Source organism: Bacillus rossius, chromosome 12 (assembly GCF_032445375.1).
Source record: "Bacillus rossius redtenbacheri isolate Brsri chromosome 12, Brsri_v3, whole genome shotgun sequence".
Taxonomy (NCBI): Eukaryota; Metazoa; Arthropoda; class Insecta; order Phasmatodea; family Bacillidae; genus Bacillus; species Bacillus rossius.
This window is the reverse complement of record NC_086339.1, coordinates 33,051,042-33,072,501: the sequence shown is the minus strand read 5'-3', so window position 1 is coordinate 33,072,501 and position 21,460 is coordinate 33,051,042. Positions and strand designations below refer to the sequence as shown.

At 40.0% G+C, this 21,460-nt stretch overlaps 1 protein-coding gene across 1 annotated transcript; it reads right to left on the bottom strand.

The window, feature by feature from the left end:
- Nucleotides 1-1,269: 1,269 nt before the first annotated feature.
- Nucleotides 1,270-2,589, bottom strand: LOC134537306 (nascent polypeptide-associated complex subunit alpha, muscle-specific form-like). The gene has a single exon (XM_063377603.1). The coding sequence runs from the start codon at nucleotides 2,587-2,589 to the stop codon at nucleotides 1,270-1,272; it is 1,320 nt and encodes a 439-aa protein (XP_063233673.1).
- Between the last annotated feature and the right edge of the window lie 18,871 nt (nucleotides 2,590-21,460).

The following is a 21,460-nucleotide window of genomic DNA, read 5'->3' as shown; positions in this document are numbered from 1 at the left end:
CCAGCCTCATGCACACAGCTGCCGGTGTACTCTCGAGCTCACGTGTGAAGGGCATGGTGGAAAGAAGTGGTGGTGTAGCCATCTGGCCGCTCAGACTCTTGACGGGGTCCGACCAGCCTCATGCACACAGCTGCCGGTGTACTCTCGAGCTCACGTGTGAAGGGCATGGTGGAAAGAAGTGGTGGTGTAGCCATCCGGCCGCTCAGACTCTTGACGGGGTCCAAACAGCCTCACGCACACAGCTGCCGGTGTACTCTCGAGCTCACGTGTGAAGGGCATGGTGGAAAGAAGTGGAGGTGTAGCCATCTGGCCGCTCAGACTCTTGACGGGGTCCGACCAGCCTCATGCACACAGCTGCCGGTGTACTCTCGAGCTCACGTGTGAAGGGCATGGTGGAAAGAAGTGGTGGTGTAGCCATCTGGCCGCTCAGACTCTTGACGGGGTCCGACCAGCCTCATGCACACAGCTGCCGGTGTACTCTCGAGCTCACGTGTGAAGGGCATGGTGGAAAGAAGTGGAGGTGTAGCCATCCGGCCGCTCAGACTCTTGACGGGGTCCGACCAGCCTCATGCACACAGCTGCCGGTGTACTCTCGAGCTCACGTGTGAAGGGCATGGTGGAAAGAAGTGGAGGTGTAGCCATCCGGCCGCTCAGACTCTTGACGGGGTCCGAACAGCCTCACGCACACAGCTGCCGGTGTACTCTCGAGCTCACGTGTGAAGGGCATGGTGGAAAGAAGTGGAGGTGTAGCCATCCGGCCGCTCAGACTCTTGACGGGGTCCGACCAGCCTCATGCACACAGCTGCCGGTGTACTCTCGAGCTCACGTGTGAAGGGCATGGTGGAAAGAAGTGGAGGTGTAGCCATCCGGCCGCTCAGACTCTTGACGGGGTCCGACCAGCCTCATGCACACAGCTGCCGGTGTACTCTCGAGCCTACGTGTGAAGGGCATGGTGGAAAGAAGTGGAGGTGTAGCCATCTGGCCGCTCAGACTCTTGACGGGGTCCGACCAGCCTCATGCACACAGCTGCCGGTGTACTCTCGAGCTCACGTGTGAAGGGCATGGTGGAAAGAAGTGGAGGTGTAGCCATCCGGCCGCTCAGACTCTGACGGGGTCTGACCAGCCTCACGCACACAGCTGCCGGTGTACTCTCGAGCTCACGTGTGAAGGGCATGGTGGAAAGAAGTGGAGGTGTAGCCATCCGGCCGCTCAGACTCTTGACGGGGTCCGAACAGCCTCACGCACACAGCTGCCGGTGTACTCTCGAGCCTACGTGTGAAAGGCATGGTGGAAAGAAGTGGAGGTGTAGCCATCTGGCCGCTCAGACTCTTGACGGGGTCCGACCAGCCTCATGCACACAGCTGCCGGTGTACTCTCGAGCTCACGTGTGAAGGGCATGGTGGAAAGAAGTGGAGGTGTAGCCATCCGGCCGCTCAGACTCTGACGGGGTCTGACCAGCCTCACGCACACAGCTGCCGGTGTACTCTCGAGCTCACGTGTGAAGGGCATGGTGGAAAGAAGTGGAGGTGTAGCCATCTGGCCGCTCAGACTCTGACGGGGTCTGACCAGCCTCACGCACACAGCTGCCGGTGTACTCTCGAGCTCACGTGTGAAGGGCATGGTGGAAAGAAGTGGAGGTGTAGCCATCCGGCCGCTCAGACTCTGACGGGGTCTGACCAGCCTCATGCACACAGCTGCCGGTGTACTCTCGAGCCTACGTGTGGAGGGCATGGTGGGAAGAAGTGGAGGTGTAGCCATCCGGCCGCTCAGACTCTGACGGGGTCTGACCAGCCTCACGCACACAGCTGCCGGTGTACTCTCGAGCCTACGTGTGAAGGGCATGGTGGGAAGAATAGGAGGTGTAGCCATCCGGCCGCTCAGACTCTGACGGGGTCTGACCAGCCTCACGCACACAGCTGCCGGTGTACTCTCGAGCCTACGTGTGAAGGGCATGGTGGGAAGAAGTGGAGGTGTAGCCATCCGGCCGCTCAGACTCTGACGGGGTCCGAACAGCCTCACGTACACAGCTGCCGGTGTACTCTCGAGCCTACGTGTGAAGGGCATGGTGGGAAGAATTGGAGGTGTAGCCATCCGGCCGCTCAGACTCTGACGGGGTCCGACCAGCCTCATGCACACTGCTGCTGGTGTACTCTCGAGCCTACGTGTGAAGGGCATGGTGGGAAGAATTGGAGGTGTAGCCATCCGGCCGCTCAGACTCTGACGGGGTCCGAACAGCTTCACGCACACAGCTGCCGGTGTACTCTCGAGCTCACGTGTGAAGGGCATGGTGGGAAGAAGTGGAGGTGTAGCCATCCGGCCGCTCAGTCTCTGACGGGGTCCGACCAGCCTCATGCACACAGCTGCCGGTGTACTCTCGAGCTCACGTGTGAAGGGCATGGTGGAAAGAAGTGGAGGTGTAGCCATCCGGCCGCTCGGACTCTGACGGGGTCCGACCAGCCTCATGCACACTGCTGCTGGTGTACTCTCGAGCTCATGTGTGAAGGGCATGGTGGAAAGAAGTGGAGGTGTAGCCATCCGGCCGCTCAGACATCCAGCATCAAGCTTCCACCAGTAGGTGTTCAGACACATCAATTCATTTGCCAATAGTTATTTTTCATTGATATTCGGCGAACATTTTAAACAGAACATGTACAAAATCATGCGCATATGCCAAGCGTTGCCAAGCGTCTCTGAACCGAGAGGTGTTATTCGCCGATACGCGACCAACATTTGAAACAGGTCATGTTCAGTGCCAGGCCTATAGACAAGTCGTATCCGAACCACGAGTCCAATCTTGTCCTGAGTATAGTCTTGTCGGTGAACATTCGACAAAAAGGATGAACATTAAAAAAAGAAGGCACATCCACCAAAAGAAAAGGACACGCAATTCACACTCCGAACACGTAATGAACACACAGTACACACACAGGACATGCAATGGAGATGTGTGTTTACTAGCGCTCCTTGTAGCATGGTTTGAACAAAATAAATATGGCGTCTTGGTCTCGAACATATTATGCTATTATTCCTTCAAATTAAAAAATATCCATATGTATGCTATATTTTTAAATACCATAATTAATTCACATCAAAAAAATTGTATTCTTCCTAAGGAAATTCATTTTATTTCTGTTTATTTTTTATAATTGGCATGACATTCATAAGATACGTAGTTAGTGAATTTTTAACTATTCACAGCAAATAAAATAAACTGGGTGCGTAAGAAGTATCCTTGAACGATATAACCAAACAATTAAGTGCACATTGGAGACTCGCGGTTATTCTAACAGATAGATATATATAAATTGTATAGAGATATATATAAAGATATAGCAATGGATACATATAGAGAGATGTATAGGCCTTAGATAGGGAGATATATGGAGATACAGATATAAAATAGTGTTACATTTGTCTGTAACTCCACTTCACCTTCAGCGCCACCAACGTATCCCCAACTCCTGAGTGTTTCACTGATGAGCCATCCACTCGAATTGCCTCGCCGCCTGTTCAACACACGTAATGGTTCGCTGGAGTGCAAGACGCAAATGGGACGGAGTGAGCCAGGGAGATGAACTCCGGCTACAACCAACGTGACGTTTTTTGAGATGACGCACAGGAGGTTAACTTGCGCGCGGTTCCATCTTCCCCCCCCCCCTTCTTTACATCACGGGTAAGGCGGTTCCATCATCATTAGAGACAGGAAAAATTCGCGTGTTCAATGACCTTTAGGATAGACTCCAATATCCTTTACACACTCGGGCAAATGCCAACTGTTCATTGGCTGCTGACTTGTGAGTCGTCTCGACTGGGTGGCCTGTGATTCGACACTTCTATGAGTGAGGGTCTCTAATTGAACCTCAGTCCTCCAGATTAACAGTGGACCAATGGCAGAAGCAGCACTAAGGTATAATTATTTGAATTTTAGCATAGCGCGTAATGAACCCGCGAATTTTTCAGGTCTCTAATCATCAGGTATCTACGGGTGGTATTCCCGTACGTTCGGGTAAGGTAGCGAATAAGCACTGCCTTGTTGGCATACAACCGTAACCTAACTCATGGGCCATTTTCCAGAACGTGTCCAAACCGAATCCCAGTGAGGAAACAAATCGGCAACCTTTTTAATAAACAGTTACCTGCGCGAGGCTAGAAACTTGTCTCAACGCATTCTAGCGGACGTTTCGCAACCATCGACACAATTGCTACTGCAAAAAAAATGCTAGAGATGGCAGCACCATAGCACAAAAAAAATAGAACCACCTATCTAATTTCCTCAGGTACTTTTTTCAAGTTGGGATTATTCCTTGCTAAGACCATTGAAGTGTGCAGAATGTACTCCAGGATCGTTTCGCTACCATAAAGTTGCATTTCGCACAACAAAACGCTTGTTACGTCTCCCGATAATCATAAAAATGACTATATACGATTTAATGGCACCAGGCGCGGGTCCGCAATCTGGACGAAATCAACGAAAAAGTGAGCTCTGCGCATGAGCGGAATTTGAGCAAGAGATCGGCAACGGATACACAACCAAAATCCCTTCCCGAAAAACAAGGGGAATATCGGTGTCCAATCGTGCGCTGAGAATACGGTTAGGGTACAGGTGTGGCATATTAAATACCCAAACCCTTAATTTTGTGTGTTGGAAAACCGGCGTGATTGGTGTTCGAAGCTTTTTATCAACGATATCAACAGGGCGTGGTGACAAGCGGAATCCTCCTTGCCTCGCTATTTCGCCAGGAAATGCAAGTATTTGATTGGAGAGGGGTTATGAGGGGAAGCTTGTGCACCGAGAATAGCTAGAGAAGAACATAATGTGCTATAGGTGATAGTTTGTTCGGACAAACGGACAGTTTGTCGCGTTTACTGAGGGGAAGAATAATTTAAAGAAAACCACAAAAAAAAGAAAAAAAAAACTGAAAAACTAAAAAAAAAAAAAAAAAAAAAGGAAATAACTCTCAACTGAATAGGGATTTTTGATTAATGAGAATATTTCTGGGCAAAATATTTTATTTTATTGAAAGCAACTATTAAAGGGATGTATTTTTTTTTAATATTTTAATATGTGGTTGATGGATTCAAACGTAATGAAAATTCCGTGTTGACTTTATTTGCAGTCATGTGAGGATATTTGTTTTGAAAACGTTTTGAAATGGTTTTAAAAAGGTGTTGTATGAATGATTATATATATATATATATAAAAGCAGCTGACAGCATGAAAGCGCTTCAATGAAAAACTACAGCTTGACAGTTTTTGATTCCGATATTTGGTGGATGATAGCACAAACATCGATTTCACAGTACATGTTTTTATTTAAACATTTTTTTGCGCCTTGGGCTTTAAACGTATGGTGCGATATCTGATCTTCGCTGAGTGGCATATCGGATGGCATTTATTGTGCGGTATATCCTCCCATTCGTAATTTAATTAAACATTGGCAACTCTGTGGGCCTTTGACAGGATTATAGTTCATTTTCGAGAATCGTGGAAACCCTCGCGGATTAGTACGCTAATTAATTTACATAATAGCACTACCAGGAAATAGCCGATAGTGGTTCATTATTCCCTTCTACATCAAAACTAACAATGCCACTGTATAAGCTACTTTAAACCACACTCTGCTCAAATGAAAGTGTGAAATAATTAAAAACAAATAGCCTATAGTTAAGGTATATAATATTTTATTTTTCATTAGAGCTGGGTCTCATATTTAAGACGGAATAAATTACTTTAATTTTTAAAAATATTATAAATTTTTTTTTTCAATTATGAACCTGTATTGATAAAACATTTGACTGTTGATACAATTACCGTTCACTTACCCAGAGTGTGTGGCGTTGTTAATGTAAGTAATGAGCAAACCCCTGTTGAGATAATACACAACTATATTTTTTAAATCAAAGGTGAGTACTGTATATTTAGCAAAACACTATTTTTAATGTAATTTTTTTTATTTACCTATATGTGTTCTTTAATTTCAAGGGCAGGTGTCTCTCTCTTTTAACATTCACATTAGGCAGAGACCTGAAACATTCGCGGATTCATTTCGTGTTATGCTAAAATCCAATAATTATACCTTAGTGCTGCTACTACAATTGGTTCACTGTTAATCTGGAGTAATGAGGGCCAATTAGAGACCCTCGCTCAAAGAAGTGTCGAATCACAGACACTCGGTCGAGACGACTCACAAGTCAGCAGCCAATGAACAGTTGGCATTTGCCCGAGCATGTAGAGGATATTGGAGCCTATCCTGTAGGTCATTGAATCCGCGAATTTTTCCGGTCTCTAACATTAGGCCATTGTATGTTCCCCCGCGTCCCCTGGTGACCCCCCCCCCCCCCCCCGGGATGCTCAAATACTATGCCGAGAAAATTCTCGAACGCTGAATAAACTGCAGGCGGTCTCCGGGCCTTTTTGTTTTTCCACCGTAACATCATGTCGGTCGTCGACACACTTCACGTTTAGAACACGTTTATCATATGGTGGTAGGAGGGATGCATATGTTCATATAGTTTTTATTTTAAAAATTATTATAATTAATAGGTAAGTTATTCATGAAACATTCATGAGTTGAAAAAACAGTGTTTACAAGCTACTGGTCAGCTATCGCGAAAAAAAATCACACTGAAAATAATAATTAAATGTTTGGATGGATCATGAATTGTACTGCATATTTGTGTCTACAGTCAACCCTGGTTAAATAGCAAGTTATTATTATCAGATTATATGTAAGATGATTTACTTTATAGGTAATTTGCATGACAACTTCTACGTGCTCTCACTCGTCTTAAGTAGGGAAAAGATTTTACGGTATTATTTTAAGATGAAGTTCAAACAAGAGATTCGTATGCAATTGTTTTTGATTTTATAAATTCTAAGTACATATATAATACAAGCGATTGTTTCAGAAATGAAGACTTTGACCTCAGCATGGCGATCTTTCCCACGACATAGGCCTATTGCCTTTGAAATATCGATGTCAATGTGTCGGACTCGACTTGTTACTCTCGATATGGCCGTAAAAAATTTATATCTAAGATTTTATTATTTAATTTTAGGTAAATTAATGAATTTACTATGTAAATATGAAGCAATATTAAAAATTTATTTTGATTTAAAACACGTCCTTCAGTAATACATATTAGTTTGAGGTAAAGATATTTTGTATCGCATCTGAAATATATTTAAAATTTTAAATGCTAACGTCCTGAGACCTATAAGCCGCAGGTCCAAACGTCAAGAATTGTGTTCAACCATGGCCTGTCATAACTTAGAAACCCACAACTAATAAACTCATAATATTTAAGTTTTGAAAACACAAGATAGAACTGTCCATAATTCCGGTTCTGGGTCATGTGTTTTTAAGCTGTGAAACTTGATGTAACTTAGACATTTAAAAGCACGATAAGAGTAAAAAAAAACATGTACAAGTTAACCGTATCATAATATTCCCACTTTTTTTTGTCACCCAGATAGTATGATGATTCCAGCGTGACATTGAGATATCACCCTTGACTTGTAGAACCAAATTTTGAAGTGATATTCCTAGCTTTGTGTCGACATGTCGCAGCGCTACTGTCAGTGCGGCCATTAAGGAAGCTTATGCATACTCCCAGTGAGTGTGAGGCAGGCTGCATACTTCCAGGCTGACTGTGTTTTGTTTCGCAGGGAACAAACCGGCACCAAAAAATAAAAAAATAAAAAATAAACACCTACACGTTTTCACAGGCTGCCAAAGGCGTGGAATTTTAAAAGAAATCGTTTGGATGAAGAAATTTTCACACTTTCTTTGTGTCTCGTTGTCTTAAGCAGGCAAGATATTTTTTTTAAGTACGAAGGCATCTTCACAGTCGTAGGAGCCAAGAGTTCGTCAAATGTCCGGGCGCCAAGTTTGTTGCCAGCAGTTTCGCGAAGTTTTAAGGTGACGTCTCGGGAGAGGAAATGAAGTGGGGAAACGAAAGATTAAGGGGGAGGAGAGTAACTTGGGAATGACTTTGTTTCATCCTACCACATCTTCGCTGGGTGTGAAGTGGCGTGTACTAGGGCAAGTATTTGATACTCCACAGCACTTTTTTTTTGTCTATCCAGGGGATTTCCCCCAAAACACTGAGATCAAACTGACAAGCTTATAAGCCACATTCTTCAACCAGTCTCATCCTACTAATATTATAAACGCGAAAGTTTTTTATGTATGGATGGATGTTTGTTACTCTTTCACATAAAAACTGCTGAATGGATTTGAATGAAATTTGGCCTACAGCTATCTTATAACCTGGATTAACACAGAGACCCCATAGGGGAAGGCGGGGTAACTGGACGCAGTGGGTAATGGTACGCACGTCAGTATCTGGCTAAAGAAGAGAGACGCACGCGGGAGCGACGGTGCTACCATGCGGCGAAAGGAGTAACTTCGTCCTAGTCGAGATGCAATGGCGTGCGGCTGAAGTTATGTCGGATATACGTGTTTTTTTAAATCTGTGATTTTTCCAATAAAATCCTGCATTCATTGCATTCGAGGTAAGGGGAAAACTGTGTACTTTTGTAGAATTTTAGATGTTTATAAATAATTAGTGGTGTTTTTGCTATAATTTAACGCGGTAAAGGCTTGTACTTTGTGATCGTTTCAACTGTGACTGTCAGTAAACTGACATTGCGTCGTTTGGGGTATTCGTACGCAGGGATGCGTACCAGTTCCCCATCTGCGTTTCATTCACCCGTGCGAAATTTGGTAACTGTTATGTTTAAATGGATAATATCAGTAGTATGTAAATGTATGTCCGAGATCAGGCGCCAGGCGGTGGTGGTGGTGTCGGCGTCCGCCATCTTGGATTTGTGACGTCACGGCGGCAAAAATTCCTCAAAATTCCTCAAAATTGACTCAAAATGACTCAAAATTTCCCGTTTTAAGAAAAAATTTCCCGTTTCGAGGGAAAATTTCCCGTTTTAGTCCTTAAAAATCCCAGCTGCTAGAAATGTCCTGATAGAGGCTTAAGCATCCTTAACTCAAGCCTCAGTTAAGCCTCTATCAGGATGTGACCTTGACCTTTGACCTTGACCCCGACGGCCATCTTGGATCCACCATCTTGGATGACGTCATTTAGTTTTCTCGAACATTCCGGCATTGTGTTATCCGCCATTTTGAATTATGACGTCACCGTTGCAATTTCCGTTACGGCCGCCATCTTTAAATTTATTATCCGATTTTAATGAAAAAAATTTAAAAATTATAAAAACATTTAATAATAAAAATTTTTATAAAATATTTAAAAAACAAACATTTACCGCACAGAGCTCGGAGTCCTCGGTTCAAACCCGACGAGTGCAAAAAAAATAAAAATGGCATCCGATCCTTCCCCCCGCGGTGGCTGCAGGCATACTGACTCCCACCACTTTTTATCATCATCTAGTATGACGTCATGGCCGCCATCTTGTCTTCGATGCTGGAAGCCATCATCATTGTATCGTCAGCTAGAGTGCGCCGATGACATGTTAGTTTAATTCGTATCCGCTAGAGTGCAGTAATCATTTATTACTGTGACACCCGCCATCTTGTCATTTGGCCGCCATCTTGAAAATCCGTAATTATTTAGCTAGAAATTCGGGAAAAATTCCAAAATTCATTAAATAAATCACTCATTAATTTACATATTGATTCGATCGATTCCCGTCCTCGGTTCGATACCCGATCGTTGCAATAATGTTTAATCTTATGTAAAAAATAATAATTTAAATAAACCATGTTCAACATTCTTAAAGAGACTTTAAATCCTCTACTACCATCATCCTATCAGACATCAAGACCACCATATTGGAAATTCGTAATTGTAATGCTAGAGATTCGGGAAAAAGTTCAAAATTCATTAAATAAATTTGTAATCAATGTACTGATTAATTAGATCGACTTAGGTCCTTGGTACGATTCTGGACAATGAAAAAAAATTAAATATAACATTTTATCATAATAGTAACAGGTTCGAGGAATTAAACACCACAAGTTCTTTTACAAACATAATATTTATTACATAATTTCTATTCTACTACAGGATCACATACGAAAGCCAGCAAATTTATAATCAATCATTTAGTTCCGCAGCGGTGTGAAATGACTAATTCTTAGCTCCAATCGGTTTATACTAGACAGAGTCCAGCCAGAACCTTTACAGACATAGTCCACCTCTTCTTGACAGAGTTTCTGGATACCGTTTTTAACAGTTTGCTTCACATCGTTAGAACTGTAAATTACTGCAGCCGATGTCTTGAATGCACACTTCTTCACTTTGTCATCGAACGGATATGGCTTTCCATATATACAGTCCAACCACAAGTTATATTTTAAAGGTCCGTTTGTTGCTACATCATCAGTAAGCTGATTGATTATCTTCTGTCTGATATCGTCAAGAAAATTACAAATGTCCTTCGACTCACCGAACGTATTTAGATAATAGTAGTCTTTCAACGTTCCACGAAATGCAGACTGCGCCAAGTAGAAGCCATTATCGTTCACTTGTAATGCTCCGAACACAGTCTTAGGTTTATTTTCATGTTCAGACGTCATAACAATCGGTTGCTGGGCATCTGTTTTTTTTGGTTGTACGCTTTCGTGTCTCCAATCTAAAGCGAGGAGTCGAAATGTCGGCAGGCAGTTCAGCAGTAGGAGCACAGACTCCACCTTTACATTTTTTCGCATGATGTCGCAAACTGTCAATTCGAGTAAACCATTTAAGGCACTCATCACATCGAAACTTCATGCGAGAAGGATTCTTCGTGCATTTGCTCCGCTCATGTCTTCGTGCATCATGGGAAAATGCGAACGACGTATCACAGTAGCTGCAAGGATACCGTGGTGATAAAGACGATCCTTTCAGACCCGATACAGATACAGGCGTTGCAACAGTAGTACCATTTCCAGGCATTCTCTTATGCACATCGATGCATCGTTGTTGCGACGAAACCTTTACTTTCTGCCGCACAGCAGGACCTTTGCATGCCTTCATGTAAGTTTTCATTTTATCTTTTCTGGCAAACTGCTTATGACATTTCTCACAAACAAACATTTTACGATATAGGTTCTTGACACATTCGCTCCTCTCGTGTCGCCGAGCATTGCTGCTGTTTGAGAAAATCTTGTCGCAGTAACAGCACCGATGTTCGCTAGTTGTCAAATCAGCATCCATTGAAGTCTCCATCGAGGTCGTATCGTCGATCGTCGTGGTTTCCTGCACATCCAGCTCAGTAGTCATTAAGCTATCTTCTGCTGGTGGTATCACATCTGTTGAAATCTCCTCCAATGTTGACGTCGTCGTCGTTGCCAACGAGATCTGCTCCACCATTGTCGTCGCTGACGTCAAGGTTCCCATAGACGATGGTACAACGTCCATCGAGTTCGGCGTTAAAGTCGGTAAAGATGCCATCGAGTTCTCAAGAACAGGTAATTACGCGACTTATGCACCAGATGAAATAATCTAGGTGATCCTTACACCGTCGACGACAGTAACAAACTGAGCGACCTGCTGTCTAGGACTCGCTTATATACATGCACCGGATGGAATAATACGCTAGTCAAATCAAGAAACATTTACAATAATACTAGAGTCAAAACAACATTAAAAATAGAAGGACCATCAACGAAAAGGCAGCACATTTGGAAGCACCGACAACGAAAAGGCAGCACCGACAACGAAAAGGCAGCACCGACAACGAAAAAGCAGCACCGACAAAGAAAAGGCAGCACCGACAAAGAAAAGGCAGCACCGCCAACGAAAAGGAAGCACATTTGGAAGCACCGACAAAGAAAAGGCAGCACCGCCAACGAAAAGGAAGCACATTTGGAAGCACCGACAACGAAAAGGCAGCACCGCCAAAGAAAAGACAGCACATTTGGAAGCACCGACAACGAAAAGGCAGCACCGCCAACGAAAAGGCAGCACATTTGGAAGCACCGACAACGAAAAGGAAGCACCATCAACGAAAAGGCCGCACCGCCAAAGAAAAGGAAGCACATTTGGAAGCACCGACAAAGAAAAGGCAGCACCGCCAACGAAAAGGAAGCACATTTGGAAGCACCGACAACGAAAAGGCAGCACCATCGATGAAAAGGAAGCACATTAATTTGTCATTGACTCCAATATTCATTGGCTCCAATATTCATTGGCTCCAATATTCATGAGCTCCAATATCAATTGGCTCGAATTGCTCCAAAAGGTTTCATCAGCCTTTTGGCTCCAACAGTCTTTTGGCTCCGATAGTCATTGGCTCCAATAGTCATTGGCTACAATATTCATTGGCTCCAATAATCATTGACTGCAATATTCATTGGTTTTAATATTCATTGGCTCCAATATTCATTGGCTCCAATATTCAATGGCTCCAATATTCATTGACTCCAATATTCATTAGGTCCATCAGTCATTGACAACTACAGTCTTTTGGTCCCAAAAGTCTTTTGGCTCCAAATATATTAGGCTAGAATTCTTCGAGTCTAAGAGACTATGAGACCACATGGCTACGAGTCTAAAATGATCTAGCTGGTTACGAGTTATACATGGCTTGCGAGGCTACAGAGCTACGAAGTTTCTAGAACACAGGTTTACATGACTGCGAGGATACAGGACTACAAGTCTGCAAGAGTACTTGACTACGAAGGTACTCGTCTACATGACTCCAGTTACCGCATCTGTCTTCGACGGAATTTTCTCTTTTGCTCCAACTGCTCCATCAGCATTATGTTATAAGATTACAAGGCCTCTTGCTTACGTAGCTTCAAGTCTACGAACCTCCAATGCATCATGACTACGAGACTACGAGCCATGAGGTTACGAGTCTATGCGATTGCGAGTCTTCTAGGTTACGTGATCGCGAGGCTATAGGACTACGAAGCTTCCAGAACGCATGGTTACGAGACTGCGAGGCTACAATTCTACGAGGTCCCAATACATCCTGTCTACGCAACTACGAGCCATGAGGTTACGAGACTACGTGACTACGAATCTACAAGTTTACGAGACTGCGAGGCTACAGAGCTACGAAGCCTCTAGTACACAGGTTTACGTGACTGCGAGGATACAGGACTACCAGTCTGCATGAGTACTTGACTACGAAGCTACTCGTCTACAAGGCTACAATTACAGCATCTGTTTTCGTCAGAATTTTCTCTTTTGCTCCAAATGCACCACCGGCATTATGTTATAAGATTACAAGACCGCTTGCTTACGTAGCTTCAAGTCTACGAGGATACTTGGATACGTAGCTTCAATTCTACGAGGTCCTAAGACTTCATGACTACGCGACTTCGAGTCATGAGGTTACGAGATTACGTGACTACGAATCTACAAATTTACGAGACTGCGAGGCTACAGAGCTACGAAGCCTCTAGAAAACGAGTTTACGTGACTGCGTGGATACAGCAATACAAGTCTGCATGAGCTCTTGACTACGAAGCTACTCGTCTACAAGGCTCCAATTGACACATCTGTCTTCGATGGAATTTTCTCTTTTGCTACATCTACACCATCAGCATTATGTTATAAGATTACAAAGCTACTTGCTTACGTAGCTTCAAGTCTACGAGGCTCCAATACATCATGACTACGAGACTACGAGCCATGAGGTTACGAGACTATGCGATTGCAAGTCTTCAAGGTTACGTCATCGCGAGGCTATAGGACTACGAAGCTTCCAGAACGCATGGTTACGAGAATGCATGACTAATTGGCCGCATGGCTACGAAACTTTATGTCTCTAACTGACTACAATAGCACTATTCAGTGGTGAGAGTTAATTTATTTCATGCAAAGGTACTTGCTGCAAGCAGTTCCGCTTTTCAACATCAGATGACGTCACGTTTTGCTTGCAGGTAAAATAATATTTATTTATTTTATGCGGGATGCGAGTTGTTCACTATCAATCGCATAAGAAGAATGGCATCGGTAGTCTTCAAGGAGAAGGAAGTTCGTCCTTCCTGCTAGTGCTTCTCAGATTTCTCACGGTCCGCCATCTTGGATTGCGACGTCACGGCTGCCATCTTGGATGGGTGTGACTTTGACCTTTGACCGAAACTGCAGGAATGATCGCAAGCACACGGATTAACCATCAAAATATTGATAAGAATAATCAGGAGCACACGGAGAAAACCATTATAATATTGGCAAGAATAATCAGGAGCACACGGAGAAAAACGACACATGTTTTCTTTGATATTATAAAATTACAGAAAAAAAATATTTAAAAATAAAAATAAATTAATAAAAAAATTTAAAATAAAAACAAAAAATACATAAAATTCTGGCTTGTACTAGAACTCTATTTTTGCTCAAAAATGATAAGTTTACAAGCTAGCAGAATCTATCAGGACATTTCTAGCCGCTGGGATTTTTAAGGACTAAAACGGGAAATTTTCCCTCGAAACGGGAATTTTTCCCTCGAAAACGGGAATTTTTTTCTTAAAACGGGATATTTTGAGTCATTTTGAGTCAATTTTGAGGAATTTTGAGGAATTTTTGCCGCCGTGACGTCACAAATCCAAGATGGCGGACGCCGACACCACCACCACCGCCTGGCGCCTGATCTCGGACATACATTTACATACTACTCATATCAATGGTTTTGTACATTATGAAAATAACAAACAAATATGTATACTAATTTCCCCAGTTACAAAACCATCGACATCAAGGACTGCAGGAACCAGGAAGGCACCGACATGAAAACGGCGTTCAGAAATTCTAACAGCCACTCCAAGAAAATAATAGTGCTGGAAGAAGTGGAAACAAAGAGGAAAAATAAAATGAAACAATGGCTGAACATGATACAGTGAAGCTAAAAAAAATGAAAAAGAAGAAAACGAAGAAAAATATTTTCCACGATTCGTCCGTTTCTTCTAGAAAAAACAAAGGAAATACAAAAGACCTTTGTCAAGATGATGACATTGAAGATTTGGATATGGTGGCTTCATCTTTCCAACAAAAATAGTACTAATGAGATCTGTATGTTTTGTGGAGAGTTTGTTAAGGACAGAGAACTGTGATATCGCAGTGGCAGGTGTTCGGGCTGGGTCCATACAGACTGTAGTGATGCAGAAAATCATTTAAATTTTGTATGCGATTTTCGTCAAGTGAAAGTATAATTATTTCAATCACTTTAATGCTGAAATAGTGTACTTCTTTGTCAAATAAAAAACTGTGATTAGTTATTTTGATGAAAATTTAATTTTTCCAACTATGGTTTGTCAGTGTGTAAGTGTGTTGTTTTGTGTTAGCTCCATATTTGTTCATTAACAATGCAAATAATGAGTAAGCTACGTTCTAAACTATATATAATTTCATTCAAGTACCTACAAAAATATTTAAAAAATACTTAACTGTAAGCTTGAATTAGCGAATATGAAAAATAAAAAAGATAAATATCAAATAATGTATGTATTTAATTTGAAAAGAAAATAAATTTTTATGTCCTCAGTATAGTACAAAAAGTGTATTTTGTTATTTAGGTACATTTTCATATTTCAAAAAATTATATTTACATTCAGGGAATATTCGGGAAAATTTATATGCACCAGAATTGGCATAGAGGGTAATAGTGCGCAACATAAATTTAGTGCGTACGATTATCCACTCACGTCGGGTAATCGTACGCAATACATATTTTAATAGTTTAAGTAAAAAACTACACTTCCCTTTTAAACAATGTACTAATACTTGGCTATATTTAAACTGACTTAATGTCGCTTTGCTACAAATTAATTTCATTGCTTTTTAAACTTTGTTAACAGAAATATAATGTGTCAAAGTTAAGTGCGTGCAGTTACCCCGCCTTCCCCTATTAATATGAAATTCCATCCCTAAGGGAGTCAAAAAGTGATAATTTCATTTTATAACAGAAAAAATCATAGGTCATAGACATACAAATAGTGAGTGAGTGTAATTTCTCTATGTCTGCCACACGATCATACACATTGTAAGGTCTGGCAAATTAATATTTTTCTCCTTGGTGAGACCAGTCCGCTTAGAGGAGCTCGCAGCAGCTAGCAAAATAAAGGCGCTAATAACAGTTTTGTTCTTAACTTCGTCAATAGATAGAGTTGCCTTGAATTTTAAACGCACCATCTTTAATTTTCGTTTGTTTGTGCCGTATGCGTTCCTATACCATCCGATTGCGATGAAATTTTGGTGATTTGTTATGCGCATGCCCATGAAGGTTACTGAGGCTGTAGTTGGAGCACGAATCGTGTCAAAAAAGGTGTTTATTTCATTTTATATAGCTGCACTTCGTCTGTTTTTGTTGTATAACGCATGACACAATTTATTTTAATATATAAAAGAGAGACAGAGATAGAGTGATATATATATAGAGTGAGATAGAGACGGAGAGATAAGTTGAGATAGAGCGAGGTATAGAGAATGGGTTAGATAAAGAGATATACCTATAGATGTATAGAGCTATATAGAGACTTATATATAGAAGATATAGAGATAGTGGGAAGTATATATGTAGATATAAAGAGATAAATAGAGATAGAGAGATACATAGATGTATATAGATGTATATAGAGATAAATATATACAGAGAGATGGATAGATGATTTGTAGGCCTATATGTGGAACTACTTCAAACATATTACAAAACAAAACTGAATGAGGCATTGCAATGCAGGCCGAGCTTTAACTAGATAATGAAATCATTTCAATATTAGTAATCTATTATTTTTCAGCTTTTTTCTATATTGCTTTATAAAGTCTAAATTACATACAGACCAGGTAAATAACTATAAACTGGCATTACAACGTCTGTCGGGATCTGAAAGTGATATAAATTAATTTTCACACTTGACATTCAAATTAAGAAGACAGTTACTAACTACACCCTGTGTTCAGCCTGGGCTACGCCGGGTATTGCAGCTAGTATTAATATATATTTGCAGTATTTAGCAACGGAAACAAATTCATAACGGGTAAAAAAATATTGTAACAAAAAACTCCTTTTATCGTAATCATAATAATTAATGCATTTACAGTAACCAGTTGATTTTAAAATTTTCTCCCATTTTAAATCTGAACTACTTATTTTACTTTAAGTTTGTTTCATTTCAAGGTTTAGCTAACGTTTGGTTTAATTTACAAAAAAAAACATGCAAGCTCTAGATGCGAAAAAAAAACACACACAGATGTAGGCATATTTAGTTTAGACTATTTACGATGAGTTTCTGTAGAACGGATTTTGAGGAGAGCGGGTATGGGTAATTAGAAGATACATATACCGTATTGGGTTTAGGTGTTGAAATATTTGTTCAAAAAATATTTACTATTATGCTCCGAACTAATTATTGGAGGCAAAACGCAATCAAGAATTTGTTCATTCGAATTCTTTCATAAGGATTAAATTGCAAAAAAAAAAAAAAAAAATAGAAATTTAATTTCGGCTCATGCATACTATTTGATTCTATTGCATTCATGTGGCATCGTTAATTTTGAAACGGTTTTTCTCTAAAAATTTTTTATTTATTTTGAAAACGATGAGCTCTATACATTTCTGTGATATATAAGTAGTGATTTCTTTATAAATCGTATCACATGTACGACAGAAAGTGATGGTTAATACTAAACTCTGGATGACGTTAAAGAAAAGGATTGATTCCTTCCTATTTGACCAAAATGACATCGAAAGATTCAGTCGATGCAATGCAAAGCTAAATCTATAGTATTAAGAATAGGATATAAATGTATATGTTTGTATCGTTTTAATAGTTATCTACAAATACATCAGGAGAACAGTAGCTTTTAACTCACTATCACTTACGACAGCCAAGCATGTGCCACAAAAACTATTCTGGCTCATCATAACGCACATATGGATAAGCTGGTATTAACACCATTATTTTTCACCAAAGTGTATATAAACTAGTGATTAGCGTAGGTGTAAGTGGAAGTTATTATGTCAATAAGTTAGAGCAAGGCTTCAAATTCATAAGATAAATATAAAAAAAACTAGCAGACCCGGCCACGCGTTGCTGTGGCTGAGTGATTTAGAATGGATTTTAAAGACAAAATTTAACACAGATTAACATAACGTTTTCAATTCTATTTTATTATTAAATAAAAATTCAATCAAAATGAGAAAATAAAAAGCAAGCACTTAATACATAGATATTTTTGTATTTTTTATAAACTTAGATTATAAAATTTGCAGGAAAGGTAGAATTAATTAATACTTACAAATTTTTTAACATGAAATAATATTTGATGAACTCTGATTCTCTAGCTAATATTATTTGTTTTATTATTATATCTGTAGATTGACAGCTGAAGATAGATATCAATAATTGTAAACACGTGAGAATAAAATCAAAAATAATTCAAAAAAAGCGAGGTTACGTAGTACATTGATCAACGAAAATGTGCACAACATGGAGAAAAATAAAATTTGAATTGAAACGTAACGCCATCTATGAGATATATATGTCAGACAGTACAACAGTTGTCTGTAAAAAACTGATTTAAGGCGCTATCTGTTTGAGACTTATGAAACTTACGATTAATAACACCAATCAACATTGATAATTAGTTTATTATTAATTATAAACTATTAAGACCATTAATCGAAATAAAAACTATCCTTTCTCTCAAGTTGGAAAAAGTTACACATAAATGCTAATTTTCATCGAAATCGGTTGACTTGGTGAAGAGTTCACTGGAAACAAACATCAGGACACTGGATTTATATATATTAAGATTACACCTGCAATTAAACCTGAGTTTTAAATGATCCAAAATAAACCGTATTTTTTTAACGAAAATAATTAAACTGCTATTTTATTTTATTATTCTAGTAGAACAGCATTTTCTAAGATAAACTTGGTATAAAGAAACCTAACTGCGTTCCTACTAGTGCGTTATCTCCCTCTTTAGGAGGAAATGAAAAAAAACTTGGGTTTTTTTCGCTGAGCTCTTATCACGAGAACTTTCTCATGACATTAATCCTTCACCTGTTACCTTGCAACAGCAAAACATTTTTTTTTTTTTTAGTTGCGCTTCAAAAGACAATCTTATCTCTATGGGACGCACTAACCTCTTGGTTTTATCAAAGTTAAGAATAATATTGTAGTCTACTTTTACTTTCTTTTAAGAAAAAAGTATTATCTTAGAAGGTCAAAAAATATTTTTGTTACATAATATAAGCTAAATTTTTTGCCTGTCAGAAAAAAAAGTGTGTACAGTGAACATTTTAAAATTCTTGGGTTTTTCAAGGAAACCATCAATAATTAAACATATAAAATTAATAAAAATCTTCAAAGTATTCTGTACTGTTTTTATACAATTTTGCAACAAACTTTGTGGTGAAATCGAGAAAATTCTTAACTAAGAAATTAATGATGTAAGTATTGAAATTAAATACATTTTCAAAGCTTCGAACCCATTTTTTTTTAACAATCAGACACATGACCAAAAAAATTCAAACCTAGGTTTTATAATTATTACACTAAGGTTCTGGTAAAAGAATTCGTTTCAATGCTTACAAAATTGTTAAGATCAATCTGATTTGCTCCTTCATAGTCAAGGGGACTTTTTTTTCCCATCGCGTGATTGAAATCTGTGTGCCCAATTAGGCACCGCGAAATTGAAGCGTTGCGTCGCAGATGCGGCTTGATCGATCCCGGTCGACACGGAGAATGAATCACGCGATAGATCGATACTGCGAGATGATGCTGCGGAACCGAGAAAAAAAAGTAGTAGTCTTCGCTTTTGACACCGTCGTGGTTCTAAAATATTATAACTAGCGATTGGCTACTGAAACCTTGTTCCGGGAAGGAAATTGCAGTCTTTCCTTCTCCGTGAGTACGAATATATTGTTAAAAGATGCGTACAATTTACAAAATAGATTTTCTGAAAGAGAGGTTATGTTAAATATAACTTTGAACTCCAACCAACAGATTATATCAGAAGATAGATATTACGTTAAATTCACGGATTTTTCAACAAATTATTAACCTGTAATATACAAAGTGATCTTCGTAATTTCAGCGAGCTGTAACTTTGTAGAAAATATGCCTGATTCCGACTTCTGAGTTGAGTGTTTCGTGGGAAACAGGGTAAACAAAAGAGTAGAAGGAAAAAAAATAAGGTTTGTGTTTTATATTCAACAAAGTTCTGATTTTTTTGTTGATATAACATTATTATTCTTGATTCATTTTCAAAATACTTTTCGAAGATAAATGGTAAATTTACGAATGTATCTAGTTAATTTTGAGCCACCGTTCGTAGTCAGTTTAAGGTGAAATTTTTTTAACAGTGTAGCACAGTTGTGTAACGAAGTTGAAAAATTCGATTTCCCCTATCAAAAACGATATATCCTATCGAGAGTGTGGCACGGAATTCAATTTTTTTTTAAAATACGATTCTGTAAATCGCTTTTACTGGCAGTTAAGACATCGGTTTCGTACCGGTTTTATATTGGGTAGAAACTGTCCTACCCGCGCTCTAGCCATAACCTGTGGTACATTTCCTTATCATGTTTGGTGGCCATTTCGGCTGGCAGCGTGGATGGTTAAAGTTTGATCCCCAGTCGGTCGTTTACCTGGTCCGCTCGAACTGGAAACGTGGCTTGAAAACGTTTTCGGAGGTTGCTGTGTTTCCTCAGGGTACTCCTATGTCACCCTTACTTTACGTCCAGATTTCTACTCCAAGCTCTCTTTCTCTCACGTTGTTCTAAGCTTTCATTTCCCCCCGTGCACAGTTGGCAGTGTTTCAATTTTTTTATCGTCACGATTGTCACAGTATTTTTTTTTTTCGGAGCCATCCTCTTTTGCAAATAAGGGATGGTTTTTTTATGCTTGTTCTGCGGGTCCAAATACATCGTTCCTTCCTTTATGTCAAAGTTTTATTTGTTAGCGTACTGAAAAAAAAAAGAATCTTACATATGAGAATGGAATGTGCGATTCGGAGAGAATCTGGCATTTGACCAACGGATCTGATAGGAGTTTACTCATCGGCTTGAGCCACCACGTACATGTCTTGGCACACTGCCTGTCATTGTCTCTTCAGAAACATGTCAGACTGTCTCTTCACCATCGTACTTTAAACTGCCAAACAAGTTTGTCATTAGCGAAGCTGGAATTTTATTGGCAAAATCCGTAGCGAGATATGCACCAGTAAACACAAAAATAATAAATATATACATATATACCGTATAAATTTCCACGCATCATTTATCGCTGCAAATTAAAACCTGTATCTCTAATTTATATTTACTGATTGGTCTACAGTTATATTGTTCCAATAATTTGGTCCTAGCTGACGTGATATCTAATATAATGGAGAATTTCGCGTTATAGGATATTGTGTAAAGTTAAATATGCCTTTTTCGAACGAATATGGTGATACATTTAATATGAATTGGCCTTTACGCAAAAGAGCAATGGCTGTATGTATCCCTCAATGATGAGTTAGGTGACTTTTAAACTTGGTCTAA